The 27,912-nt window shown below is 55.5% G+C and overlaps 6 protein-coding genes across 6 annotated transcripts; 1 reads left to right on the forward strand and 5 right to left on the reverse strand.

Annotated features, from left to right (window-relative positions):
* Positions 1-361: 361 nt before the first annotated feature.
* CMQ_2894 (uncharacterized protein) lies at positions 362-1,917 on the reverse strand (the record flags this gene model as incomplete). The annotated part of the gene is made up of 2 exons (XM_014316972.1): positions 362-486; positions 663-1,917. 2 exons carry the CDS (start codon positions 1,915-1,917, stop codon positions 362-364), a joined length of 1,380 nt encoding a protein of 459 aa, XP_014172447.1.
* A 4,014-nt stretch (positions 1,918-5,931) lies between these two features.
* On the reverse strand, positions 5,932-8,308 carry CMQ_2791 (f-box domain containing protein; the record flags this gene model as incomplete). Its single annotated transcript, XM_014316869.1, has 2 exons — positions 5,932-7,753; positions 7,836-8,308. 2 exons carry the CDS (start codon positions 8,306-8,308, stop codon positions 5,932-5,934), a joined length of 2,295 nt encoding a protein of 764 aa, XP_014172344.1.
* A 1,434-nt stretch (positions 8,309-9,742) lies between these two features.
* Positions 9,743-12,205, reverse strand: CMQ_3237 (glycogen synthase; the record flags this gene model as incomplete). Its single annotated transcript, XM_014317315.1, has 5 exons — positions 9,743-9,845; positions 9,902-11,457; positions 11,529-11,804; positions 11,927-12,024; positions 12,130-12,205. 5 exons carry the CDS (start codon positions 12,203-12,205, stop codon positions 9,743-9,745), a joined length of 2,109 nt encoding a protein of 702 aa, XP_014172790.1.
* Positions 12,206-16,207: 4,002 nt separating this feature from the next.
* On the forward strand, positions 16,208-20,515 carry CMQ_2608 (serine/threonine-protein kinase-like protein; the record flags this gene model as incomplete). The annotated part of the gene is made up of 4 exons (XM_014316686.1): positions 16,208-17,892; positions 17,975-18,544; positions 18,800-19,909; positions 19,960-20,515. 4 exons carry the CDS (start codon positions 16,208-16,210, stop codon positions 20,513-20,515), a joined length of 3,921 nt encoding a protein of 1,306 aa, XP_014172161.1.
* Positions 20,516-20,950: 435 nt separating this feature from the next.
* On the reverse strand, positions 20,951-23,016 carry CMQ_2592 (uncharacterized protein; the record flags this gene model as incomplete). Its single annotated transcript, XM_014316670.1, has 2 exons — positions 20,951-22,213; positions 22,333-23,016. The coding sequence occupies 2 exons, from the start codon at positions 23,014-23,016 to the stop codon at positions 20,951-20,953; spliced, it is 1,947 nt and encodes a 648-aa protein (XP_014172145.1).
* Positions 23,017-24,746: 1,730 nt separating this feature from the next.
* CMQ_2961 (stress response RCI peptide) lies at positions 24,747-25,186 on the reverse strand (the record flags this gene model as incomplete). The annotated part of the gene is made up of 3 exons (XM_014317039.1): positions 24,747-24,909; positions 25,004-25,079; positions 25,141-25,186. The coding sequence occupies 3 exons, from the start codon at positions 25,184-25,186 to the stop codon at positions 24,747-24,749; spliced, it is 285 nt and encodes a 94-aa protein (XP_014172514.1).
* Positions 25,187-27,912: the final 2,726 nt, after the last annotated feature.

The raw sequence follows: 27,912 nt of genomic DNA on the forward strand, positions 1-27,912 counted from the left end.
GGCTGCACGCAGTAGAGGCCCTGAAGCAAGCGCGCAAGCAGAAGGCTGAGAGCCGTTATCCCCTCCTCCGCCAGACGGCCTGGCCCAAGCTCAAGCCAATAAGGCGATGGCCGTCAATCGAGTTTCAGTGCGGGCAGTGAGAGCACACAAATCGAATTATCTGAAGATAATGCGCGTCCACATCGGCCGTTACTTTAGTTACATCCCATCCAAGGGGGGTATCATTAAACCATTGTGGTCATAAATCCCAAGTCCAAATCCTATTATGGACCGTATCCCAACCGTCTGTGGCCCAGTGCGGCAGCAATGCAGTAATTCCCAATCAAAAACAACCGTACTCCATATATAATACATTCCAGGCCTATCGAGTGACCTTCATACTCCGCCGCCTTCCAGCCAGGTTGCCCAAAAAGCCACCAGTGTTGCCACGCTTCGCCATTCCCGGCGTCATTGGCGGCATAGGCGAAACCGGCATGTCCTCCGGCACTGACAAGGCCGAGACGGTAGCAAAGGGGCAGTCGACTTGCGCCGCGCCGATTGTACTATATCATTGTATGTGACTGGAGAGGGTGCCAGCGCCGAAGCCGACAACGCCGAAGGCAATGGTGGTGTTACAGCCAAGGCTGGCGATTTGAGAGATTGTTGTGTCAAGGACTCGACACGAAGCATTGGCCGACTGCGGCGGCGACTCAAGGTCAGGGAACGGGTAACACCACGCAGAATGGCGCTAGGCGTAGAGGGAGTAGACGATGATGAATGAGAAGGTGGCGTTGAATGAGAAGCCGATGGCGAATCTGTATTAGTAGGGGGGGAGGATGAAAAAGAGCGCTTCTGAGGTGCGGATTGTGCACCATTTGCAGAGTTCTTGTGCGAATGGGAGTGGTGGTTGTTGGCGAAAGGGTCCGTCAGAAGGAAAGCCTGTGATGCTCGCTTTGTGGCTTCGAGTGTAGCTCCGAGGTTGATATCAGTGGGCCTAACGTTCTCCATAGCACATCTGCGGTCGCGGTAAGAGGACAGGGCGCAGTTGCTAGCGTTGTGGTCGGACGTCAGCGAGTCGCTCGCCGTCGATGGGCGTGTGACCTCGGAGGCCGAGGTGGAATTGATGCAAGAAGAGGATGTGGCAGAGTTAGACGAGGCAGACGACGACAGCACGGACTGCGTGGTTGTGTCGATGCAACTGCGGCGGCGAGCCTCCCGCAGCAGAGCAAGATCGACCAGAGAGGGCCGGCCGGAAAAGATGACGGACACGACGCGAGCCGTGTCGCGGTTCTGGAGGCGGCGAGGCTGAACCACAGCCGTAGCTATGGTAGTGGTGGAAGTGGTGGCAGCGTTGACAGGATCGGTGGCTTCGGTGGAAGGGGGGAGAGCAGACGGCTCTGGAACAGGGCCGTGGCGAGGAACGCTGTCGGGGGAGGACAGCCGGTCCGGCCGGGCAATGTCGTCGTCCCCTTGGTCACGGAAGCCGTAGCAGGTGCTGCCATCGTCCTCCATTGTGCCACTGTACTCGTCCACATCTTCGTCCTCGGAGACATCGCCGGCAGACGAAGCATCCTCTTCCGATGAGAGATAGACGTCGTGTGGCGTAGGCAGTGATGGCCTGCTGGTGTTCGGAGCCATGGCCACAGACGCAGCCTCGGCAGTTTCTGACGGCACAGCGGCCTGCATGACGAGGGCGTCTAGGAATCGCGAGCGGCGGAGCGCATTGCGCTCAGGGAGCGGTGGTGCCATGCCGAGGCAGCTCATATCGTGCTGCATATTTGATGCTGCAGGCAGAGTCGAATTGTTCTCTGGCTGCTGTTGTTGTTGTTGTTGTTGTTGCGGTTGGTGGTGCACAACTGTCGTCTCGCCGGTTGGAGCTTTCACCGTGTCGGGACCCATTCTGGCAAGGTAGACGCCAATGTCGTCGTCAAGAGACATCGGCTGTGAAAGAGACATAACGGCGGCGGTGTAATTGGGCGCGGTGGTGTTTTTGTTTATATGGGCCGCGTCAAGCAGGGCACGTACTCCGTATGCTTGCAAGGTAGGGCTCTTTGTGTGTGGCAGTGATCTCCTTCTTGTAATGAGTAGGGACTTCTCGGTTGCTCGTTTGGCATTAAACGGCTGTCCTCTCGTGTTGTTCTGCCGTTGCTTCGAACTTCCTTTGGAAGTGGGTAAGGTAGAATGAACGGGCAAATAGGGGGGGCGTTGTAAGGGGACGCCGATCCACAGTAATCTCCCGGTCCTGGTGTTGATGAAGAACGAGACAGGGTCGAGGGTCAAATGCAGTTCAGGATGAGGCCATGAGAAGAGAAAGAACACAGACGAGCGAAGAGAGAAAAAGGAGGCAGCCGTGTCAGAGAGGCGGTGGAGGAAGGCTCGTCTTTAAAAACGACCTGGCTGGATTACACCCACAGAGGGAAAGCACGAATGGGCCAACATTGTACAACGACCCCCCAAGAAAGGGACTGGCCAAATCCTGGTCGCCATGCCGCGCTCCTTCCTCTTCCTGCCACACCCACACACACCTCTAACAGTCCTAAAGCCACCCCCTGTCAAGGCTCAGACCCTTGTTTCCATTGAGATGCTCTGAAATCATCCTCAAGGCGGTCACTGGCCCCTCTTTGAACCACACCTTGCAGACGGGAGCAATCCCGATGGCTCAGCGATGTTGCGCCTGCACGGTAAGATGCCCATCTCATATGCGGTACGCCATACGACGCAAGGAAGCTCTTATGCCTTTGACTTTACGCAGCCTGCCATGGGCAAGATACGAATAAGAAGCAATGCCGAGTTTACGGCGCCTATGCACGACTAGTCGTTCGCTACTGTGACGGCAAAGAGATAATAGCCTGGGCGCATCCCTCTCCGGCATAGGCGTGACCTGATTTTTTTGGCTTTTTCCACGAGCGGCAGAAGCAAAGCGGGAAAAAAATGGCCTCAAAGCAGGACAAAGCTGGACTCGACGACACAGGGTCTAAAAAGACGGCGCATGAAGGGAAAGGCAACGAGAGACGGTCTGCCACTAAGACAGTCTGTCAGAGATAATGCTCGCCAAATGCCCGCGAGTGGCGTGTGACAGAATGCTGTCACAGCCACCACTATTTTGGTAGAGCGGCAAATCCTGTTCCAAGCTGCGTCTAACTTCGGACACATGGCTTTACAACAGATGACTATCTTATTACACCTTCTTCTCGTCTCAGCTGATGGGCTTGAGAGCTAAGAAAAAGGCGTCGGCGTTGGAAGGCCTCGCCAACAACTGGTCTGGTGGCTGGGCCTATAACTCATCCAGCATTCCCGCCATGTCTACGGAGTATTCGCCCTCTCGTAGGGAAGCAAGCAGCAAAATCTGGCCAATGGCTGGTACTGTCTCACGAAAGGAAAGGGAGAGACCCAGACACGGTTGGAGATTCGCCAATAGCTAGACGCATGCGTCCCTGGAAGGCGGACGGGAGGAATGTGCTATAGTATCGCCAGCCTCCCCGGTCCTTGTTCGCCATCGAGCGTATCAGCATTAACACGTTGTAGGCGCAAACGAACGATCGTCCCTTGTTTGCCTTGTCGCTAGCGATTAGTGCCGACGCGAACAGAAAAACACATAGCAAGAGCCCAAGCCGAAAGAGGAAAGATGTAGAGGGGAAAATATAGGGAAAATTGAACTATCAAAGAGGGCGTGTCGCGCTCTCAAACACTGGTCCAAACCCCCCTTCCGATCGTCGACCCGCCGTCACTCTCTGTGCTTCTTATCGGGCACGGACGGGCCTCGACGCCAGTCAGCCTTCACCGACCAACCAGAACGACTGGATCGTCTGCAGCGTGCTCGGTGCCCATCTGCAGATGCACACAGCACTAATGCCAACTCACTTTTGGCGGAGCGCGGAGTAATACGGAGAAATTAAGATACTCGACTGCCTCATTCTTTTTCGATTTGTTTCTCCCTCTCGTCGTGATTATGACGAACAGTCCGCCAGCTTAGATGCGGCCGCTTTACTAGAACAGGGCAGTTGAAACAGGTCTCGCGCCATGGAGTCATCTGATGTTAGCTACCAGAAATGAGAGGGAAAAAGAAACCCGTCTTTTTTTGCACCGGCTCTTGTTTCGAGCAGCCTCTCGCCCCTGTTCCCTGTCGGTTTCCCCCCTTCCCCTCACGGAGCCGTCGGTCTTAGATCAGGGGTGCGATCATTCCTCAGAGGTAGATTCGACTGGTGCCCTTTTGTCCATCCTGTTTTTTGAAACAGCCAGTCACCTTGGAGATGCTATGGCCGCACTACCACAATCGCGACCACCGAACCCCTTTGTCGGAACCTGCAGGGACCAATCACGGATGACGGAGCCTTCTCAGACCCAATATCTATCGTCTGCTTCACGAGAAACAGCAGCATTCTCTACTATGTATGCAGGGTCGGAACTTGGTCATGCAGCTAAGAAACGACGCGCATGACCGAAAAAAGCAAGTCGAGCAGTTTTTTTATATGAATTTTGCCCTGACGTTGCTCCCGATTTGGAGATTACGGAGTAAGTTTCTGCTGCCAAACAGCTTTACCGCCTTCATAACAGCAACTAGCGAAAATGACCTGTATCCTGGTCGTCTGTCCGCCGTGCCTTGAAGAAGTGAAAAAAAGCCAACAGGTCTGTTCGGCCTCCCGATTGGCTCTCCCTCCTCCCCACGTCGTATTAAGAAAGAGCTACGATAGGCGGAGGGAAAATTTTCACGCCTTTTTAGCGGGAGCATATCTACGTCGTTAAATATGACACGAGGATGACGAGCGACGAAGAATCGGTGAAAGGCGCTGCAACCTTCCCGGGGACTGATCGGCCGGGACTTCTGGCCGCCTTTTTGCCACAGAAGCCCATGCTGCTGGTAAGGGAGAGAGACAGCCAGGTCAGATACGGCCAGCCTGTCAAGTCTCGACTCCAGTTGCCAACTGGTCTTTTTTTAGAAACTCGATGCGTTCTCAGGTAAGGATTGTCCACCGCCGGGACTAAGAACATAAGAACTCTTTGACACCGCAAAAGACGCAATATTCCACACCATCTCACGGACATGCGGCCGTATGTACTCCGTATCTTACAAGAGCAGACTCCGTAATCTGATCCAAGATGATCAAAGCTGGAAAAGAAAATCGAAGAGTGGAACCCCTCTTACATACCCGTGTGCTACTACGAGTACAAGTACTATGTATGAACGACTCTGTGCTTAACCGTGCACGGCGACGCACAAAGCGAGTTTTTTTGTTGGCTGTCTTGGATGGGCGGTCTAGCGATCCGGCCCTCTTTCCCCATCTTCAGGGCCCCCATGTCTGCACATGCGGGTACCACCACTTTTTTTCTGCTCGTCTCGTACGGAGTATATACCGCTGGCAAATTCGTAGCTCCCCTGCCTTGTCTGCTTGTTGTCTGCTGTTTGTTGTCCGCTTGTTCGACTGCGGAGCAAAAGAGACATGCGGGGCCATTGGGTGCATCTCGTATGCCCGATATCACCCAGGCCAGCATCGTCGATGACAATGAAAAAGTCGGATTCTGCCCCACCGCCTACGATGCTGTCACCCACCCCAAAGTACTTGTATCATCTCGCCTCGAGTACCCCTCTCCCTGGCTCGCGTTCTCCCCTTCCAATCTTAGTGACCAGGTCACGTGCTCACGGCTCCTCTCTCGTACTCGTATCTTACATAGATTGTAGTCTCATTACTCCTGGTCAAGTCTATCTATATCGCTACTCCATACGTTGGCCATGAATCTCCCCCAGAGCCAAATGACAACGCAAAGCCCAAAGCAACTGCTCGTGAGTGCCTGCTTGCTGCAATCCTTGCAGCGGGAGCATTACGAGTGCTCAAATGTTTCGAGACAGCGACTGTCCCTCATTGTCTCCGCCCCCGACGTCACGTACACCCTTGTCATAAGCGATCACGAGCAAACGAACGAGCCTTAGATGAAGGCGTGCCCGGACGACGGTGATCACCGCCACAGGTCCCGCTTCTCGTTCTTCTTGTCACCCGCACTGCTCCTTGGCCTTGGCCACAGGTCAGCACCCCCTTGTCCGTTGCGATCCATGTGGCTGTCCCGTCGATTGTCGGGCATTCCGTTGCCACCAACGCCACCGCCAGCAAATGCTCCGTCCGGCACTGCCAGAAAGTCCCCCGCGCCTGTATGCAGAAGAACGCTCTTGCGTGCTCCTGCTCCGGCGCCCAGATCCGCCCCAAGTCCGTAACTGCTGGTCGGTCGCTCTGAATTGCCCAGGCCGCTGCCCCCTGCGTCTCCGCCGTCGACCACAAACGAGCTCCAGTCGAGGTCGTCATCACCCTTAGTAAACACCTCGAGCGTCCGCACCTGCTGCGGTGAGATCATCGCCGCGAACGGATTGTTGCTGCTGAACCGTGGGTTCTGGCCGGTCGCCCATGGCTTCGCGGGGTTCGGCGAAGAAGGCCTGGCTGCCGCTTTAAACGGTGATTGTGGGTCCAAAAACGGGTTGAGAGACTGTCGTTGTGGCTGCGGCTGTAGGACGGGCGGCTGGCGCAGGCCCGGCGAATGAGGGGGGCTCTGCATGTTGGCCGACGCGTACAGAAGCCCGAGATTGCTGTTGCTGCTGCGACCCGACATCATCGAGAGGCGCGGCGCAGATCCGATGGAGCCGGCCGAGGACGGTCGGTTCTGCGCGCTGGGGGCTCCGAAGAGACCCGGTGGTGGAGGCAAGGCGCTCCCAAGCAGCAGTAGATCTGGGAACTGTGCGTCACACACATACACAGCCCGCAGGTTCGGCAACCCACCCGATAGGATGGAGCCCGACAGATAGTTGTAGTAGGAGCGGGTGATACCGGCGTACGGGCTGACGCCGTCGGCTGCTCTGATCTCGTAATTCAGCGTGCGCAGTGACTGTGATACCAGAGGACGGATCTCCTTGGTGCCCGCAGCCACGGGTAGGGTTGCGGTCACCCTTTCGACAATGGTGAGGTGGCGCAGCGATGGCATCTGGGTGAGCAACACCTGCAGAGACCATGGCTTGATTCCGGTGCCGCTGACAGTGAGCACCTTTAACGCCTGGCGCGCATCCGGCCGACTTAGATACCCTTGCAAGCCAGCAGCTGTGAGGCCAAGGGTATCCGTCAGGACAAGCTCTTCCAGAGGCGGGACTTCGGGGGAATATCCGTTCTGTTCTTGATAGAAGCCGGACGAGTCCGACGCGTCCGCGGAGTATTCCGATGCCGATGATGCAAGGACGTCGTCGGAGAAAGTGTGCGGGCCAGCCGTCGTCTCCGTCACCTTGAGAGCGCGTAGGTTCGGTAGGGCACTGAGGACGTGTCGGAGTGTAGCCGGGTCCATGCCGATTCGCACCAGCTCCAGCACCTCAAGGCTGGGCCAGATGGTGCCGGAGCCAAGAGCCGCGAGACTGCGCTCAGAGCCGCCCATGTAGGTCATCTTGCGAAGCTCGGGACACCTGGCCTGAATCTCGTGCTTGAGAGTCACGTAGGTGGGGTCGTCCATGAAGAGGCCTTCAGGCAGGTCGACGTAGCGCAGATTTGGCAGCAACGAGACCGTGCGGGCAATGTCGGCGTGTTTGGACTCGCGTAGCATGTAGGGGATCTTGAGGAAGTGGACTGTGGCACCCAGCCGGCCGTCTGGATGTTCGCGAAGGGTGCGACTTAGGAGCTTGAGCCGGATGTCGGCAGTGTCTTCATCGGGTTCGGCGTTGCGGTCGAAAAAGGACCGGCGTTTTCGACGTTCCGCAAGGTCATCTTCGCGTTCGCAGTAGTGAACCGCGTCGATGCGGACGCTGGTGTAGCTAGCAAAGAAAGGCAACTGTTAGTGGCAGTGCGCAAGGCCGTATGGACGGCGCATCAAGGAGAGCAGGGGGGATAGCATACAGAACGCGTTCGGCGGCGACACGCCATCGCCGGCACACCTGAACACAGTGGGCCAGGTCGCGCATGTCACAGAGCATGCACGCACTATCAGAACCTGAATCCTCGCACTTGTCATAGGACCGGTCCTGGCTGTGAGGACAGACGAGGGAGAAGATGCGCTCAAGCACGGGATCCGGCAGCTTGAGCAGCGCACGAGCTGGCGCCCCTGGTGGTGGCGGTATTGGGACCGGAGACGAAGAGGATTTGTGCCGGTGATGCGCGATGCTGTTGGCGCTGGCACTGCCGTGGCGGCCACGAAAGCCTTTGAGACCTCCAAAGCCACGGCTACGGCTGCCGGTACCACCATTAGGATGTGATGCGTCGCCGGACTGGGAGCTGGGGAACTGTGGCACGGTGGGGCTGTTCGAGGTGAGGTACTGCTGGTCGCTAGAGCCATTGGCCTTGCGTTGTTTGTCTCGCCTGAAAAACTTCATTTTGCTTAGATGAAGCTTCATCGTAAGCTAGGTGGAAAGAAGAGACAGGGAGAGGAGGCGATGAGGAAGACAGAAGGAGCGATGGGGGAGAAGAGAAAGGAGGCAGGGGGGGAGTAAGCAGTAGACAAGAAGGAGCGCTTAACGGGCAGAACATGACGAAGGAAGAAGAAAGCATATTAAGGAGGGTTCCACCAGGGGACCGACCTAAGGGAGCCAAAGAAACACACAACTGAGACGAGGCGAGCAAAAGCGATGTCTGGCGATGGCCTGGCTGCCAGCTGTGATTAAGAGTGGCAGGGGCAAACACGTGCCGACGATCCACCACGGGCTCCTCGTTTCCCGTCGTATACTCCGTAGGAAGAGGCGGCTGTGCTGCTGATGGGGAGACAAGAGTCCTCTGTACGGAGCTCAAAGTATAAAATTGCAATAAATTCAAGGATTGGAGCAGATTGTCCGACAGGGACGGCTGATTCAAGCGCCGTGCAGCGCGTCGAGCTAATAATACGGAGTATGTGCCCCATCCTCTTGTCCAACTCCAGCCAAACACTATTAGCCCATCCTCTGTTTGGTGTTTCATCCAGGCCTCGTCAGCAGGCGCCATAGCGCTTTGGCACGCTAAAAAAGCGGGCCAGGAACACAGACGCTCTTGTTTTGCGGGGGAGACGCTACCATTTGTATCTCGCCGTTTGAAAAATTGGCGTTATGTGCATCCTATATGGAGAATGCTTTCTTCCCGGTCACTTACCTCGGTGAAAAAGGAGGCTGAATCAGGTTATCTCATAGTATGTCAGAGAACGAGGGTTTTGGCCATTCCACGTAGCTGGCATGGAGGTGCTGAACAACCAAAGTCGGATATCCTGCCTCCGAATCTGATACAAGGTCGCGCATCTTCTCCGTCATCAACGGCAAGCTGCCCGTTCTCTCATCAGGTCAATAGTAATGGACTGTCACCACAAACGGTCGGCATGGTTGCGACTTCCTGCCGGCTCCCGAACTTAAACGGTCATCCGTCACGTATGCCGTTGTCAAGTTGATTTCCAATTAAATAAACCTCTTACACAACTCGTATACGATCTAGAGCTCGTACTCCGTACTTGATCTCGGCACGGAGCACACACTAGATAATAGGTTGACTGCAACACCAACGCACAGACCGAAACGCACCACTGATGTACACACTCTGGTTCGGCCTCTTACACAAACATTTCCCAATGCAGCGAAACCTCACAGAACATAGAACACACATAGAAACACTGCTGTCTTCACATCCATTGCACCTCGCATATTTTTTTCTTTTCAACGGCGGCTCGCCCTTCTAGCAACAGGCCGTCGTTCCACCCCAAAATCAAAAATACTGCACCGCTCGCGGGCTGATACCATGACCTCACTCCACCTCCGATCATCCCCGCTGCTTTTCGTACTCCGTCGCGCCAATCATCTACCGTTCAGCTGCACTCCATCGAGCGGGCTGCTCGCGCCTACAGTCTTCGACTTCAGCGTCAACGGGAACGGGTACTCATCCGGATCTTCCTCCTCTCTGGTATCGTTTGTCAGTCAAGACGCTCAGCTTGTTAGGTGTATGGGGCAACTCACGGTAGCTTCCACGCAACGTAATCTTCCGTGCTCAGTCCTTCCCGACCCTCTTGCAGGCTGGCAAAGTCGCCTGGGGTCATCATGCCGGTGCGGTCACGAGGAGAGCCAGGCACCGAGAAGGGCCGGGAAATCTTCTGCTCCACGCCCGGAATGAAGTCGTCATCATCCTCTCCGGTGAAAGACGCAGGGTACGCGCGGCGCAGCGCCAGTTGGCGTGCCTTGACATACTCCAGCCCCATGCGCTTCCAGTCCAGCAGGTCGCTCAGCCGCTCCGTTCGGTTTCGCTGGTTAATGCGCTGTCGCTTGCTCTTCTGGCAGAACTCAAACATGACAGACGCTAGCTGGTTGATCGACTCATCGACGCCCTTTGTCCGCCGATCGACAATGTAGATGCCGTAGTCGCTCGAGTTCTCAATCAGCTCCTCCATGTAACAACCGAAGCCGGAGAGGTTGGTCGTGATGCTAGGAACACCCATCACTGTACACTCGGCCGGCGTGTAGCCCCACGGCTCATAGTAGGAAGAAAATACGCCCAAGTGAGTGCCACGCACAAAGTCGTCATAGTCCATAGGCAGCACCGGGTTTGCCGAGCTCAGGAACTCGGGGTGGAACACAATCTTGACGCGGTCGGTGGGGTGGTTGAACAGCTGCACCCGCCGGATCTGGTTGAGAATCGGATCCTCCTGGTCATTGACCATGTTGTGCGTCACGATGGGGGGCAGGCCGTGACGCTTCATGGCAAACAGCCGGCGACGAAGAAGCACGCGGTCCTGGCTAGTGATAAGCTCCTTTTCGTCGGGCATGGAATCGCCTTCGTGCCACTTGAGCGAGCGTTCAAAGATCCGTCGGCCAATGCTCTTCTCAATGATGTCGACGGTATCGCGCAGCGACTTCACCACAGCCTGTCCCTTGAGCGCCTCGACCGTGAGGGAGTGCGTCTGGGCTGGCATGATGATGAAAGCGACAACAGTCATCTTGCTGCCGGAGACCTTCAGGCGGTGGTTCAGACGAGCCAGAGACTCAATAAACATGTCTACGCCCTTATTGCGGTACTCATAGCGGCCGGCTGTGAAGAAATAGAGCGTGTTCTCCGGCTCGATATCGTAGTGACCGTAGAAGTGGCCGCGCACAAAGTCGTGGATCTTCTCCTTGTTATGCTGGTGCAGGTTCTGGAACTCATGCATGGCCGAGAACTTGGTCACGTTGAGGCCGTTGGGTAGCACGCCATCGGGTTTGCGCTTCAGCAGGTGCTCGCTCTCATAAGCCGTGATATGGGAGACCGTTGTGAACACATCAGAAGAGTGGGCGGCGGCACGCTCGATGCAGTACCTGTGGTAAATGCCGCGCTTCCCTGCCTCCGCATCCACGTCGAAGTACTGGAGGTTGTTGTAGAAATCAACCGAACCAGCGCAGAGGTAACGACCCAGGAGCGTGGCATGAGTGGTGAAGATGGTCGTGACGTCTATTTGACGCTTCTTGCACAATGGCAAGGCAACGCCGGCCAACCATTCGTGGAAATGGGCAATAACGGCCTTCTTCTTTTCATGGCATACGAACTGAGGGGTGGCGACCGTCAGCATGGAAATGCAGCCAGAAATAACCCCACTGTCTTGCAGAATTTGCTCACCTCTCCGAGAAACCAAGCAACAAGGTAGCCGAAAACGATAGCTTCGTTCGTCTCGTCGTCGCTTGGGGGAGCGGGAATAGATGCGACGTTCCAGAGATCCGCCTTCCACTCGTCGAGAAAGCCATAGGCAGACTTGGTATCAATGAGCAGAACTCTCGGAGCCCCCTCGATCAGCCAGCGGCCATAGAGCATGCCAATACCACGATCCCTCATGGACGTAATGGTGGCAGCAAGCTCGGGGTTTGTCGGCTCAAGCTCCTCAACCTCAACAGCTGCCTAATGCCCAATCTAGAGTCAGCCCAACGAACATAACCGGTACATGCGCCCAATGCCTCGCCAAGTCATGGCCGCAAAAAAACCACAGGGCAAGACTACCGAGCAGCACTGTTTCAACATACCGACTCGCGGTGGAGAGGCCCGATAAGTGTGTAGCGGTCTCCATATTCGGCTGTCGTCACCGGAGCTTTGGACTTGATGACAGAGTAGATGCCTCCCACTAAAACCGCGCAACAAAAAAGCAGTTTAGAAAACCAGCCCGTGCAGTTTTAACAGGAGAGACGAAATGCTATTCAGGACGATGCCACGATTGAGACAGACGTACCACGGTGCGCCACTTCCGTGGCAACCTCGAAGAGGAAGTGATTCTTCACCTCCCGCTGCGCGCGCGCATCCGCCATCGTATGAGGACGAAGAGAAGAAATGGGAGAAAGTGACAAGAGTATGGGGGCTTCAAAGAGTAGTTCGCCGAGATCTGGCGAGGTCTGACGGGCGGCTGCGGCGAAGCTGTTTTGCGATGTGTTCTCGGGAAGTTGTGCGCAGGAAGAAGTTCCGGGTGTTTACCTATCGTGTCTTTTTTTCCACGCAGCTTGGCCGGCTTTAAGTAACCCTACACACGGCAGGGAAAGGGGAGGGACAGCACTCGGAGCTAACAAAAAAAAGCAACAAGTGACGACCAAGCTTTAACAGGGAGTTTCTACGAGTACGAGCACATATATCATACAGATGGTGGCGAGACTGAAAACAACAGCATTCAGGCTAGCGGGGCGACAGGGGACTTGGAAGCTATCCTCATTAGGTAAGCGAGGGGAATCCTTGGAATGCTTACAGATGATTTGCGTGAAAAAGAAAGCGACGCTGAAGTGTGGGCCAAGAAATGGCGACACCAGCAATAAGAAGAGAGGCGGGAAATCAGGGCATGTCCTCTGCTGTGCATGTATAAGCGCGAAGACGGAACAGGCGACGATGGACGGCATACGCGGAACGAGCAGGTAAGACAGGAAAGCGAAGGCATTCGCATGACACCAGTGCCAATCTCTCTCCATCAGAAATTGTGGGGGACCGAGGCCCTGCTAGGGCAATTGGCGCTGCTGCGCGGAAAGACCGAAGAGGGTGGAGCAATCGGATGCTATTAGCTCCAAGTTCTCTACCAGTTGCGACAGAAGGCTGCGCATGTCTGTCACAAGGCCAACATATCAGCTTGCTCTCCCTAGCAATCGCTTGTATTCGTATTCTACTACGACATCGTGCCCCGGGCTTTCGTTCTCTGTGTTTACGACAAGATGAAGTTTTGCAGAGTACAGAGAAAATGGCGACCAATAACGGCGAACGACGAATAAGACGCATACTACCAGCTCCGACCCAGCTGTTGGCCGGTCAGCATACTCGCACAACTGCTGCGATGGCATGTAAGAACATCCTCCGGGTATCTAGCCAACCCCGGACTTTCCGCCACAACAGTTCAAAAACAAAAACGTCGACTAGGATGGATCTAGGAAGCGACGTATAAAGCGAGCGCGAACGGTTCAGTGACCTGTCATCATAGCCATCTGTTGTGTCAATATGCAGGCGAAAGAGCAGCTTGTCCCATCTGAGAGGACTTCATGCAAAGATTTACCTAGGGTGCGGGGATTGGCCCGATATGGATGAGATGGTGGCGGAACTACAAAACCAAGACTCGACGGCACAAAGAGACGTAGGGAGAGTTCAAGCTCTTTGAACAAGAGCGGAGAGGAAGGAGTCCTGCCAATCCCTCGTACCGGTAATTCCAGGCGCCGTTTTTGGGAGAAACAAAAACGTCTCTGGTATGACCAGGTGTCTCACCACTCTATCAGGCTGCGGTAGTACCCGGTGCATGCTGCTGATCTCGATGCTGATTCATTCACATTTAGCAACCCCTTGGCTAGCAAAATACGAGCACTACTCCGTAGAGACATATATTTGAAACACTCATGGGGTCGCAGAGTGGTTGCTTCGTCGAAGCAATATGTTCGCTTGTGCGTCTGGCTTTTGGTCTTGGCCAACAATGGGAGAGCATCCCTCTAGTCGTGTATCTCTCCAGCCATAATGTCATCGTGCGTCTCTTCCGAGCACCCGAGAGCTCAAAGAAAATGGCGGTATTAGTCTACTCTCTAGCCGTATGCCACGAGCACTACTCATGCGGTGTCGAATCATGCAACCACTAGTCGCCTGGTTAGTTCAATCAATACTAGTTTTACGGGTAAGAATGATAAAGATCAAAATAGCTTACAATCACGACAATGCCGTGGCAAGTATGGTAAAAGCGATATTGGAAAATAATGGCTATAACACCGAAGTCAGGCAAGGACTTGGGCATGACGGCTTTTCTTACCTGTTTCTTTGAAGCAAAGAAAGCAGGTAGGGTAATTACTCAGATCTGTCTTTCTCTGTCAAGCCCAGTCGGCGGAAGTTAAAGCCGTAATTCCCCATTTTGAGTTAACTCGAATGGAGCTCGGACTATATACCAAGCAGTCCGGCGACAGATTAGCTTGGCAACTTTCAGTATCCAGTTCCTCACTGCGCTTGGTACGAAATCAGTGAAACAGTACCACTTCTTATTACTGCTCCGGGAACATGCTCGCAGTAAGACAGACGTATAAGAAGCTGACTTATCTTTGTATCCATGTGACCGATGCACATTGGTGAGGAGCACGTGAATGCTACCAAGGCAGTTTGCTGATCTCACCGCCTTCCGCCAAATGCACACCTTCTTTCTGTCCGACCTACGATAGACAGTGTCCGATCCGTCAACTTCAACATATTTTGACATACTTATCCTTCCTGAACCTGACTACACATTATGATACTGATATCACAGAAAACTCTGGTCTGACCATGCCGACTGTTCTCCCGCTTTTCCTGCAGATATGCGTCTATAACTGCATCGACTGGCAGTGAATTTGGGCAATCGGACCCTGGCATTTTTACCCGTCGACTGCAATATATGGAAAGTGGATCAAAGGGGCAAGGAAGATGCTGCAGGATGAACCGTTTTTCGGGCAAGATGCAGCGTTAAATGGCTCGCACGGCTGCCGCCCAAATGGACAGGAGACACGACGCTTGATCGGCAGCGAGGTGTGAAGAGGACCTTGTCATGCGTTGCACCACACGCCATTCACGTTCCTTCCTGCGACAAAAGCCATAGCCTAATTGGCATGACTACGAGCTGTACCAGACCTTACCAGTGAGCGTGACCGCCGCCACGTCACTGATGAAGACCCGGCTGGAGGATGAGGCCGCAGATATATACTCTGCGAATATTCCGAAGAAAGTGGGGGAAACGGGAGAAAATGTGCCATGGCTATTACCGCTACGGATTGGGAAGCATACACATATGTCGTATGCTCTGCGTACAACCTTGTGGTCCCACAGTCGCCAGCTGAATGGCAACGGATAAAGTTTTGGCACGAGCCTCGTGTCTGTTAAGACCAATCTACAACCAAGATCTGAAGTGGTACTCAGCGGAAAAACGCAAACGGAGGACCCGAAGAGCAAGGCAGAGACCGGTTTCATAGGTGGCCATGCTACCACACCCGCCCCGTAAAATGCACACAATATGTGTCCATATGTAGACATAAGTGTCATAGGATATCCATGGACACGAGGATGCCATGAGAGGGTTCGGGCATACGTCTCGTCGGGGTAACAACATGGGCAACGAGCTTCTGTTCTGGAAGATGGACAGTAGTGACGTCTTTGTTGGTTTCCTCTGGCTGGGAAAGAGCTGACAACGCTTTTGGAAGTTGCCTTGTCGGCAGCTGCAGCTGCGACTTACTTTAACCGGGCCATTTTATTCCCCGGCAGAGTTTCTCTTCTCCCCGTTTCTACCAAGCCTTCCTCTTTCTCGGACAACAGACATCTCGAAAGGGGACTGACGGCAAGATGCGATGCTGAGACGTCTTCCTCCGACAGAACGCGTCAAAAAAGTGCTTACGGGCTAGGAGAAGGCATGTCCATTTGCATCTGAGAGCAACCATCATTTCAGAGATCAGTCTGCAACGGAAGAGAGGGAAGAGAGTTGCGAAAATCAAAAATAGGGGGGAACCCCCATTCAAGAGACGGGGAGTGGCTGTTTATTGCGACCGTTGCCTGGAATTGAGGCAAAGAAGTAGCGGGCTATACACCAACCGCCAACATTTGCCGGGAATCCTGTCCCGCAAAATCTTCGGTACAGTGGGCGGGACAGGAACAAATAAGGCCTGTAAAAATTGGGCTTACAGTGGGACAGTAGGGCAATTTTGGCCTGGCCTGTCCTCTACCGCTTTGGTCATGATTATTATCTTACCAAAGCAAAGCCCGGCACTAAAAAAAAAAAGGCCAAATCAGGACCTCCACCTGCAGCCATGGGTACTTTGCATTTCCATCGCCATCGAGATGCGGAAATGCTAACTGACGACCGCATCCTTGGCGACACGCTCCCCGACACAACCTCTGGAGATGCTCAAGGCATGACGTCGAACGGATTGTCATCGCCTCATGGTGTTGCTCATCGGCTTCGTGAGACCGACAGAGAGAACAAAGACAGCAGAGACCGCGGCCACACGTCGAGAACGAGATCCAGCCTGGGACATTTGCACGGCAACGAAGCCGGCTCGTACCCGCCGGGATCACCGACGCGACCAGAGTCTGCGTCATCACAGGGCTGGCACGCAAGGAGGCATCCGCAGCAGCATCAGCAGCAGCATCCGCAGCAGCAAAGCTCGCAAAAGGGCAGCAGCAGCAGCAGCCATCGTCGTCGCGAGGAGTCGCGCGACTGGAGTAGGGATCACGCACCGTCAGGCTCGTCGTCATCGCGTGCAGCGAGGGGTGCTGGCGAAGGAGAGCGAGGACGGGACCCGGCTGATCGAGGGCGACACCGCGACTCTCGCCGAGAGTCTGGCGATCTAGCCTGGCAACACGACCAGAACCACGGCCCAGACGACAGTGGTGAGCGCAGCCGTCGCGGTGTGCCCGCCTTCTCGCCGCCACGTGGACCCTCGCACCGGCATCCGTCCCATCAGTCGTCATCAAAGTCGTCGAAGCGGCCACGGAGTCCCAGTGCATCTTTTTGTGACGGTCCCAGCGCCGGTGACAGCACCAGCCGCAGCGGTGCTGGTGCCCAGCCCAAACGCTCTAGGCGGCACAGTATTAGCCCCTTTCAGCCGGGCAGGCACAACTCGAACTCGAACTCGCAGCAGCAACAGCAGCAGCAGCAGTATTATTCCAGCCGTCGGCGGTCTCGCTCACCACCGCCCCCACTGCCGCATTCTTCGCACCGCTATCCGTCCCGGTCACCGTCTCGACGCGAACGGCGTCCCAAAAACAAAAACAAGTCTCGATCCGGCGCGGCAACTTCTTCGTCTCGCCGCTCTGACCCCCCCCTTTCCCTCGCGCGACGCGACCGGTCGGGCTCGCCTCGCTGGCTTGATCCAGCCAGTGCTAAGCCTGTTGCTCCTGTTTCTTCATCCTACCAGAACGACAATCCCAATCTCTATCCGTTGGGCGAGCCTCGTGGGCGGCCTCGCAGCCGGCCCTCCCATCCACCCAATTCACCCCATCCACCGCCACCTCCACCTCCACCTCCTTCTGATACTGTGCCGCGCAGGGGCCGAACCCCCGAGCCTACTGATCCCGCAAGACGCCGTTCTTTACACGACCGGCGTCGCCGATTGTCCTCTACCTCTGATCGGTCTCTGTCGCCTCGGGACTACCAAGACGACACCCTGGCCTCCAGATCGAGGCGAAACACGTCACGCGCGTCTGCAGGTTCCGATATTGCCTCCGGCTCCAACAATTCCATCGACCGCGACATGTCTGCTGGAGGAGACAGCTTCCGGAGTGGCAGCTATGGGCCGCAGTCCCATGGTGCTTACTCTGCAAATGGCCAGTCTCGACGATTTACTCGCCAAGCACCGCCTCCTCTCCCACCGTCTTCTCACCCACCGCCTCATTCCTCGGGCCATGCTACACCGAACACGCCCTTCCATGGCTCACCACCGCCACAGTCACCTTACGGTGACATCCAGGGATGGGGACCCGGACAGCTGCAGCCGCAGCAGCAGCAACAGCAACAACACTCTCCTCAAGGGTAAGAGATCCCGCTCATTCTGCACCATGATCCTAGAAAACAGGCAATTTTCTGTCTCTGCGCTTTACTAATCTTACTCCAGGCCATATCCTCCACAGTACCCACATGGCGGTTATTCTCCCAACGGCCCCTCCCAAGAATCCTCCTCTTACCACCATCAGAGCCATTCGCCATCCTATGGACCGCCAGCAGGTCCGGGTGCAAACTACCAACAATTCCCCCCATCCAGGCCATCCCGAGGCAGTTCTGGCAGCTTCCGAGGGAATGCCTTTGCCTCAAGCAGGGGAGGGCACAGACTCGGTGCTACCAATGACGGCAGCGGAGGGATCTTCAACAACCAGTGGAGCTCAAACCAAGCCCTGGAAGCCGATTACTCTCGCACTAGTCCGCATCACAGTAGTAGCTACCAACATCAACACCAGATGGCCTATGCTGACGAAGACTCGGCTATGCAAGAACGGGAAGCAGCAGAGCAACGTCACCCACCGTCAACACATCAATTTGCTCCTTACCAGGCTGCTTCTGGCGGCGACCAGATGCCACTGAAGACCAGTGCAGCTGTTGCATCTGAAAGGGAATCAGAGGACGTACCGCGTCGTAGCAACGAAGAGGGGATGCCTCCGCCAGACCGACAGATACCAACTGGTCCACAGTCGAAGTTTAGTTTTGCTTTTAAAACTGCAGCCAAGCCAGCGGCAGCACTGCCGAAAGCTGAAATTGCACAAAAGTTCAATTCTGGCCCTCCACGACAGCAGCAGCAGCAGCAGCAGCAGCAGCAGCAACAGCAACAGCAACAGCAACAACACCATCAACAGCGGGAGCAACAACAACAGCACCATCACCAACAAAACCAGGCATCGCCAAAGCACCAGAACCACCAACCTCCACCCTTACATAATGATAATAGAAACCGGAGAGATCTTCCTCACGGCGTTCCGACGGAGCCAGCCTCGTCGCGTGCCAGGTCGGAACATCACCAGCAACAGCAACACCAGTCACGAGGCGGCGGCGGCAGCATCAATGCCCCTCGCTTCCACAAAGTGAAAAAGATTCTGAGTCGGCCCAAGGCGCGGCCGACGCTCCCAGTTGAGCTCGCCGAGTCGGACTCGGTCTACTATCGGAAGCCAGGAAACGGGTCGGTGGTCGGGTCAGGAACGTACGGCAAGGTGTTCAAGGCTGTGCATGTCTACACCAAGAAGCTTGTGGCGCTGAAGAGGATCCGCATGGAAGGCGAACGCGAGGGCCTCCCGGTCACGGCTATTCGTGAGATCAAGCTGCTGCAGAGCTTGAAGCACACCAACGTCGTCGTTCTGCAGGAGGTCATGGTGGAGAAGAACGACTGCTTCATGGTGTTTGAGTACGCATCTCATGACTTGACGGGCCTCCTGAACCACCCGACCTTCAGGCTGGACGACGCCCAGCGGAAACACTTGTCCCTGCAGCTCTTCCAGGGACTGGACTACCTGCACCGCCGCGGCGTGCTGCACCGCGACATCAAGGCAGCCAACATCCTCGTCAGCAGCGACGGTGTCCTCAAGCTGGCCGACTTTGGCCTGGCCCGCTTCTTTGCCAAGCACCACCAGCTGGACTACACCAACCGCGTGATCACCATCTGGTATCGGTCGCCTGAGCTGTTGCTGGGTGAGACGCAATACGGCCCGGCTGTCGACATATGGAGCGCTGCCTGTGTCATGGTCGAGATCTTTACGAAGCGCGCCATCTTCCCCGGCGACGGCAGCGAGCTCAGCCAGCTCGACAAGGTCTACGCAGTGCTGGGCACACCGAGCAAGTCCGAATGGCCTGGCCTGGTGGACATGCCCTGGTTCGAGCTGATGCGGCCTAGCTACCGGCGGCCCAACGTATTTGCTGACAAGTACCGGGAGCGCGTGACGCCGGCGGCATTTGACCTGCTGGAAGCCATGTTCCGCTACGACCCGAAGAAGCGGCCCACGGCTGCCGAGGTGCTTTCGCATCCGTACTTTGCCGTTGAAGAGCCACGTCCACGGCAAGCTGTCGAGTAAGTTTTCCCGACTTTTCATATATGTTCCTCTCTCGCTAACACAATAGGCTCGCAACTATCGATGGCGATTGGCACGAATTCGAGTCCAAGGCGCTGCGCCGCGAAAACGAACGCAGAGACAAGGAAGCAAAGCGAGCAGCAGCAGCAGCAGCAGCAGGCACTGCCGTGGTGGTGCCATCTGCAGCGTGTGCTGAGAGCGGTCAAGACAAGAAAAGGCCGCCCGGGGCCATGACATCAAGCGAGACCGGAGAAGGACAGCGGGAAACGAAGCGACAACACGTCGAGAGAGATGACGGGAGGGAAGACTTGGGCCACAAAATCCGCCCAGAGAGCGATGCAAACGGGGACGAGAAAAAGCCTGCAGAGCCTCTGCCGCAGTCAGCAGACGAGCCATTGCGCCCGGATAAATCTGCTGCTGTTGCGGCCGTTCCTGCATCTGAAACAGCGGCAGAGAGCATCGACGCAGCAGCACCAGAGACAGTGCGCAAAATCGGAGATGAGCTGCTGCCACCATTACCACCACCACCTCCACCACTAGTATCACAATCGGAGGTTGCTGCAGGAACAGGAGATTCGACTCTGTCTATCGGTACGCCACTGTGAGAAAGGCTGGAAGGCAGAAGTGCCACGTTGTATGAATTGCCGGCGCATCTTGGCCAGTGTATTAAAAAAAAATAAGAGAGAGAAACGGGACAGTTAATCTAATTGTACGAACAGCTGCGCCATCCAGCTTGAGCTTCCCCGATTGCGCTTACATGCTGGGGTCATCCTCTGATATTTTGGCAGTTTTGGAATATTGTCTATTGAAGACATCTTTGGGTCATGTCCATTTTTTAGGGTAGCCTCTCTCTCTCCAAACCCGTCTTATGTATAGTCCAAGTAGTAGATCAGTTACAGCACAGTCCCGTTTATAAATTGTGTATGCCATGCGGTATATATAGGCCATTTCCTTCCCTGTTTTCCAGCTTTGGTCCCTTGCTTTTGTGAAAGCTATCATAAACGTCTTGGCACAGTAGGCATCGTATCGTAATAGTGTCATTAAAGTCGTAAATCGTTAAAAGATGAGAGTCCTGCTTCGTCTTGCCGTCGTTCGCGTTGACGCTCAACTTCCTTTCCTTTATTAGGCTTCTTCCCGTCAACCGATTTAAGTAGTTCTCGAAGGCTTCCTTCGGCATGGCTTGGGCCTGGACGGACTGCAACTTGATGGCTGTGGTTGGCTGGCTGCCCGTTTTGGGTCTCATCGACAGCTACCCACGGTATCCAGCTGCTCAAGCCGGAGAGAAAGCCAGCAGAGTCTGCATCACTCAAGGGGTGCTCAGTCACGGCACTGTCTGTTCTATCGGTGCGCGTAGAAGAGCTGGCAGCCTGCTGGGTTTGAACGCTACCCTCAGTGGTACGATCGTGTGAAGACGCCGCGTTCGGAGTCAGATGGATCTCAAGAAAATTCTTCGACGTCTGGGCAACCGCAGGATCGCTAAGCAAGGCCACGGTAGGAGAGGTAGCGGGAAAGGGTGATTCGACAAACGTCGCCCCCTTCTTCGGCTTGTCAGACCGGCTGGAATGCTGTCGATTGCTGCCAATCATGGCATGAGCAAACGAAGTGGACTTCGGCCGACACTGAACTTGTTTTCCATGACGCCTCGAGGACGGGAGAGGTGGCCCGGTCGCTTTGTCGCCTATCAAGTCTTCCTTTGATGCTGTCTTTGTTGGTAGCCGCAACTTTATTCTTTCCTTGCTGCTGCTGGGGGACTTGGACTTTGGCTTTTCAACTGTAATTGCAATTGCCGTGTTTTCGGCTTTCTGTGCCGCACGTCCACGAACCTCCTCTGCGATCTCCGAGGCTGATTTCTTTTTTGACTTGTCCTCCTCAGACGACCGGCTGGACGACATGATGGTCTCTAGCGTCCCGTATGCAGCGCTCCGCCTGCGGCCACCTCCGACGCCACCCCGTCGCCTCCGATAGCCCCGGGCACTGTTCTCGTCATCATCAGATGGTACCGCCTGCAGAGTCGGGCCGCCAGGACTGGAGCTGCTTTTCTTCCGTCCTTTCGGGCGTCCGGGCGGCTGTTGGCTCCCACCGCTGATGAAAGCAGCACCTGATCCATGAGGCGCAACATGCGCATCGTACTGATCGCTGAGGCTGTACTTGGACTTGGCGCATATCTCAGCGATGCGGTCGAGATCAGCACGAATGCTGGTCTTGGCCTGCAGATCGGCCAGGAAGCCTTTGTAGGTAAAAGCCTCAACCGGCGGAAGCTTTACCTCGTCGTCTTGGAGGCCTTCACCTCCACCAGTAACCCACTGCCATGGAAGCAAGCTCTTCTTGACCTTGGAACGCGCCATGCTAAACAAGGGCTTTCATTTGAACCTTCCCCTAGACCGTGCGCATGTTTGCTGCTCTGCACGGCAGAGATCCCCACCCTTGCCGAGGTGGGAGCCGGTATGAGAGAAACGAGACCCGAGCCAGCAGTCTGGCCGACGAGTCGGTTGCCGCTCGACGGGCGCCGGTAGTGGGTGGAAGAGGACGGCGACGGCGACGGGCCGCTATAGGTGCGGACAATGACAGGCTGCGAGTAGGTGGTGTTCTTGGCACCGGCAGACTTGACGTAGCCGTGGCGGAGCACGGGTGAGGGGTAATTGCTGTTCAGCTCGCGCAGGGCAGACGTGCGGTCGGCCACGGAGCCGTCACCGAGCGGGATCGACTTGCCTCGGGCGCCGATGAGTGACGTCTCTGGCGTGGTATTGTTTCCGGGGCTGGAAAAGAGGGGTGGGAAGGATGTGTGGAGCCCGACAGAAGCGATGTTGTCGCCTTTGCTATCACTGGTGTTGGCAACAAGAATGTCGGCACTCTTCGGTCGGCAAGGGAGCGGTAGGAAGGCTGCAGGAACGGGCTGTGATGACGACGGGGCACGAGAGGAAGGGTGAGGGCTTGAGGAATTCTGAGCAGGAAGAGCAGATGCTGCAGAGCCCGAGACGCGGCCAGTGCCCGGAGTTGATGGTCGGCTGTCTGGGCGTTTTGTAGCTGCCGTTTCCCCTTCTCTTTCTCGTGTGCAGTCGCCGGGAAGCAGGGCGCACGGTTTGCTATTTATATGCATGGCGTCCATCATGCAGAGAGCAGCGCGCGGTCAAGTGGTACCAATGCAAGGCCAGCTCGGAGTCGCAGACGGGTGGCCTCGGTAGCAGGGTAAACTGGAAGGGGGGTGTTAGACAGCACAGAATGGGTCCCGCCGGACGGTAGAGGCCGACGGAAGGCGTGAGGGCACGACAGCAAAGAACAGAGGTGCGAGAGGCAATCATCAGCTCGCCCAGGAGGACATGGTCAACCCTGCTCGCCTGCCGTCGTCTGCCCTCGCACGCGCCGTGCTGCGGGTGGGTTGCCTGTTTCTTCTTGGCAGCGGCAGTCGTGTTGTTGTATGAGCGGTGGGGAACGTGTGTCAACGGTGCAAAAGGGCCGCTTCTTTTTTCCCTGGCCAGAAAAAGAAACGACCGGAAGGAAGACGGCGACGGAGGAGGGGGGTGAGAGAAAGACGACGTGGACGCCGTTAATTGCCCGCAGGTGCGTTTTCCCCCTGTTCTTTGCCTCTTCCCGTCTCTCTCTCGTTTTCGTGGTTGTCTCGTCCTTTTTTCGATCGGGCTTCCGCCAGGTTGAGAGCTAGTTCCCGCTATTTGGCGAAGTCGCAACAGCAGACAGCAAGCAGATGAATTGGCGGGCCTTACGTGGGAGCCGGTTGCAAGAGCCTCAAAGCGGCGGGGCGACAACGGTCGAGGATGGAGATGAGGTGCAATGGGCAGAGCAAAGTCAAAACAAAGAACTTGGGGGGATTGCAGTTCCGATTGGGAAAATGCCCCGAGAGCTTGCAGATGCTCCTTCCTTGTTGCTTCCAAGCGCTCTCGTCGTCCGCCCCTTCCTGTCCTCGACCGAGCTGTTCTTGCCGGCTGTATAAACGTCTCGTCTTTCTTGCCGGGAGGTCCAGAAAGCCCTAGCATGGAAAAAAGTTGCACGGGCCACAATGCGTGCTGCACGACCGTCGTGGCTGCCGCTGAAAGGTCGTTCCGACGAAAGGAGGGGGCAACCATCAGGCAAGAACAGAGAGGCCTATCCACTTGTCCGCGCACCAGCTCACTCTCACTCCCAGCACACTGGCCACTACGACCCCTGTTTTCTCTAGCAAGGCAGCTACTGCTCTTGCTTTCTTCGGCGGGGCACGAACGGCCTCCTCTGGCAGGAAAGCCCAGGTCTCTGCTTAGACCTTCTCACGTCCGCGCAAGGTCGTGCTGGCGGACCCCGGCATCGCCTTAGTGTCGTCACTTACGTGTTCGTAGGCAGTGCGCATGGGACAGCGATTATCTGCGCGGCTATGCTTGTGCAAACACACACTTGCATGTGTAGCTTGATTCGGCACCTGCTGCTCTTTGACCTCTTTTTCTCGGTACCAGTCCTGCTTCATGCAACGAAACTGTGTCATATCTACGCGATTGGTGCTGTATCGTCTCACCATTCTGGACACGCATTGGCCGTCTGCTAGCCGTAATCCACAGAGCACTATTATCGGTCATTACAAGCCCGATGAGCACGATGCCGTAGCTAGGAGATCACGCATATAATGGCACTTCCATAAGCGAGCTTGTTGTATGAACCCCGAGCCTATTGCCTCCACGACACAACGTCGTCTTGGAATCGACAGCCTTCTTACGATAGCCGTGTGTCCTGGCACCTACTCGTACGAGCAGACCTTTCTCCTATTCCTGTAAACTCCATACCTGTTGCTAATCCAGGCGACACACCGAATTTTCAAGGCGACAGCGCCAACTGCAGCTGCCTTTCGCCCGTTAACTACGTCTGGTGCACAATCGTGCCGTAGCCGCCGCCCTGCTGCACGCGATCGCTGTATATGCCAGGGGCCCGGCCGGCAGTGAAATGACCCTCGCGGGCCTGCTCGCGACGATCATAGTAGACGTATTCCAGATAGAAAGCGTGGAGATGGCCGGGAATCACACTATGGCTAGGTCAGCTTATCCGTGAAAGGAGGTGGCGACACAAAGCATGAATGGTGAGGAGCTGTTCGTAGACCAGCTTCACATCCGACTTACCCCAGAATTGTCAAGCAGACATTGATTAGGAGATCGGCGCCGCAACCAGCCACGGCGAAGGCGCCCAGGGGGGGGACTAATTCCAGTTAGCCGGCAATACAACCGGTGGAAGACGGGTGGACATTGTGTTTACGCACAGATGATTGTAATGAGAACAAGAAACACAGCAGATACGGCACCCATTGTGAAATGTGGGATACGAGTTGTTGATTGTAGTCGTAGATAAGGCCGGGTTTCCGTGTCGTGATTGCAGAGAGAGAGTTGAACAGATAAACTGAGGATGGCGGCGGGTGCATATTTATTCAGTATCAGATTTTATCACACTACGTCAGCGTCAATTCCACTAGGCAACAAAATGGCGACGATCGCAGGACAGGCAACAGAGTCAGGGCGAAAGAGCGTTTCGGACTTCCGATTTTTAGGAGCCAGGCGGGAACGTAAAAGAATACAGGCCTGTTGCCAACGAATGCAGCATTCTAAAAGACCGGCTACTCTGATTTACTGGACGAGGCCCTGTTCAGCATCCAGAAATGCCTAAATGACGTAGTTCGTGGCTGGTGCTTTAAAGCACGTGCCCTTTGATGAGGTAAGATATCCGTCGTAAGAGCGGCACGCCCTCGGTCCATCTCGGCTTTTTAATTAGCTTGAGACAAGGCTGACCGAGCATATAGCATCCGCTAGCTATTGTCTGCTGCTTGGAATCCCACCTGCTACTCGTACCCGCCCGTGTTCTGGTATTGCAGCCTTCAAGTGCGACGACGAGCCTCGGCACTGCGCAGTGCACTTGGCGAACTCGCGTTACAGAAGCAGGCAAAGGGACAGGCATAGGAAGTGCGGTCTCTGCACCTGCTGCGTCTGTTGTACTCACATGCACGTGATGCGCAGTCTGCAGATCGTAATGCTCCCGTACAACAGCTCACCTCGTCATATCCTCTCTGTACCATACTACCGATTCACCGCTTCTACCGCAAAGGCACCTACATACACCCACTGGTAGATACGACGTATAGGCACTCAGCCAGAACTTGTGTATCTGCGCTGATACGCGTTTGTGTATTCATTGCCTGCTTACGTATGCATATGGTGCGAGGCACGGCTGTGTGCTCGACCTGCTTGGCTTGTATGATCATTAATAACCTCTACAGAGCACAACAACGACAATCTTATCGCGCCCCGTAGAGTCCCGCTTTGCTGACCTTGCTCGTTTGGGAGAATGATTCTGCTTCGCAGACTGCCCGTACGCCGTGCCAGCGACAGGAGATTTGGTGAGACGGTCTGAGAAGAAGCAGTCTGCTCATACGTAACGATGACGGTTGACTGGAGGCGACGACATCTGAGGATCCCCGAAGCGGTTGGGAGGAAAGCAGGCCAGGAAAAAGGGGGCTCTCGGGGCGGCCTGATCGGCCTAGTTGATCATAGCGTGGGCACGAGAGGCGCCAGTTCCGGCAACGGCAGGGGTTTGAGGTCAACGGATTGGGACAGCCGAGCTTCTGACACCTTTCTCGTGCTCACCACCGAGGGGCCCACGCTCTGCTCCCGGCACATGGATGGTCTTCTGCGGCGTGACAGGCTTGGCAAGAGGAGTGGTATTCTCTGGGATAACGGGCGCGGGCGGGGAAGACCAGGAAAGAGGATATGACAGCAACAGCTTTGCAACAGGGTGGGCGGCCAGGTCGTGTGGGTGGGCTGCCGGAGCTTTGTGACGAGTCTGGGAGAAGATGGGGAGATGTGATGGAGAACGAGCGGCAGGATGTAAGATATCTCACTTCAGGAGGAAAAAAGTGACAGGCCGGTGGTGCTACACCTTGGGGACTGCAGACATCTTGGGAGCAGCTTGCTGTAGTCTGCTGTAGTCTGCCGTAGCCTTGCTATAGTCTGCTGCAGCGCGTGCGGCGGCCAAGTCTGTCGCACCTATACTCGTCGTTTTTTCTTCTTCTTTCCGGGAAGGTACCGGTACCTTCTCGCTAACCTTTGGCGGGGGGTCCGTGCCAATTGCCAGAACTCTCCGCCTGCGGGACTGATTTTTAGTGCCGTCCTACCCCACCTCCAGAAGACCGCTCCTCGATAGATTCATAAACCTGAGTATCGGTACTTTCTGCCACCCAGCGACTCTCCGTTGGTCAGCCGTTGCGTCCACTAGACCGCATCTTACGAGAGGTTGTCGTGTAAATCGCTTAGAACGATAGCCGTTTTTTTTTTTGGAGGGGAAAACTCTGAACAAGATGCAAACGTGGCCAAGGCAAGGGGCACCGCCAGCTGCACCATTTATGAGAACCTCTGCGAGCGTCGGCAACACGTCCAGAATGGCCAGCGTGGTACCCTGTAAAGACGTCAGATGCTGCAACGGTTGAGTAGGAAGCCCAAGTTGAGCAGACTTATAAACCCCCCCCCCCCCCCCCACCACCAAAAGAAAGCCCGCCAAAAGAGGAACCCCCCCCCCCCCCAGAAAAAGAGGAACCACCAAAAGCAGCAATCTCCCTATTTTTTAATAAATTTATTTTTTGATATTTATTTTTTCGCACCCTTTCGCTGCTGTTGCTGGTGCTGCTACTCTGCTGGCCTCTCCACGACTCCTCTTCCCTTCCTCCCCTTCCGCCCTCCCCCTTCTCGCATCCGCTCTGGTTCTCCGTCCGGGATCTCTCTGGCTCCCCGTGTTGTCTTTTCTCGCTCAGCTTTTCTCCTCGCGTCCTCTCTCTCCTTCTCCTATCGTTCCGACTCTCGAGGACCGGACAGCAAATTCGACTTAAAGTGGAGAAAAGACGAGAACTCCTTTTTCTCTTCTCGACTGGCCAGCCAACTTGGACCAAGCAGCCCCTTCTCGGCCCGACCTTGTTCAATTCCTCCAGCCAGAGCTTGGCTTCAGCAAGAGCTTCGTCTATCGCTCCCAGCTGGCGTATTTGGATTCCCGT

Source organism: Grosmannia clavigera (assembly GCF_000143105.1).
Source record: "Grosmannia clavigera kw1407 unplaced genomic scaffold GCSC_144, whole genome shotgun sequence".
Lineage (NCBI taxonomy): Eukaryota > Fungi > Ascomycota > Sordariomycetes > Ophiostomatales > Ophiostomataceae > Leptographium > Leptographium clavigerum.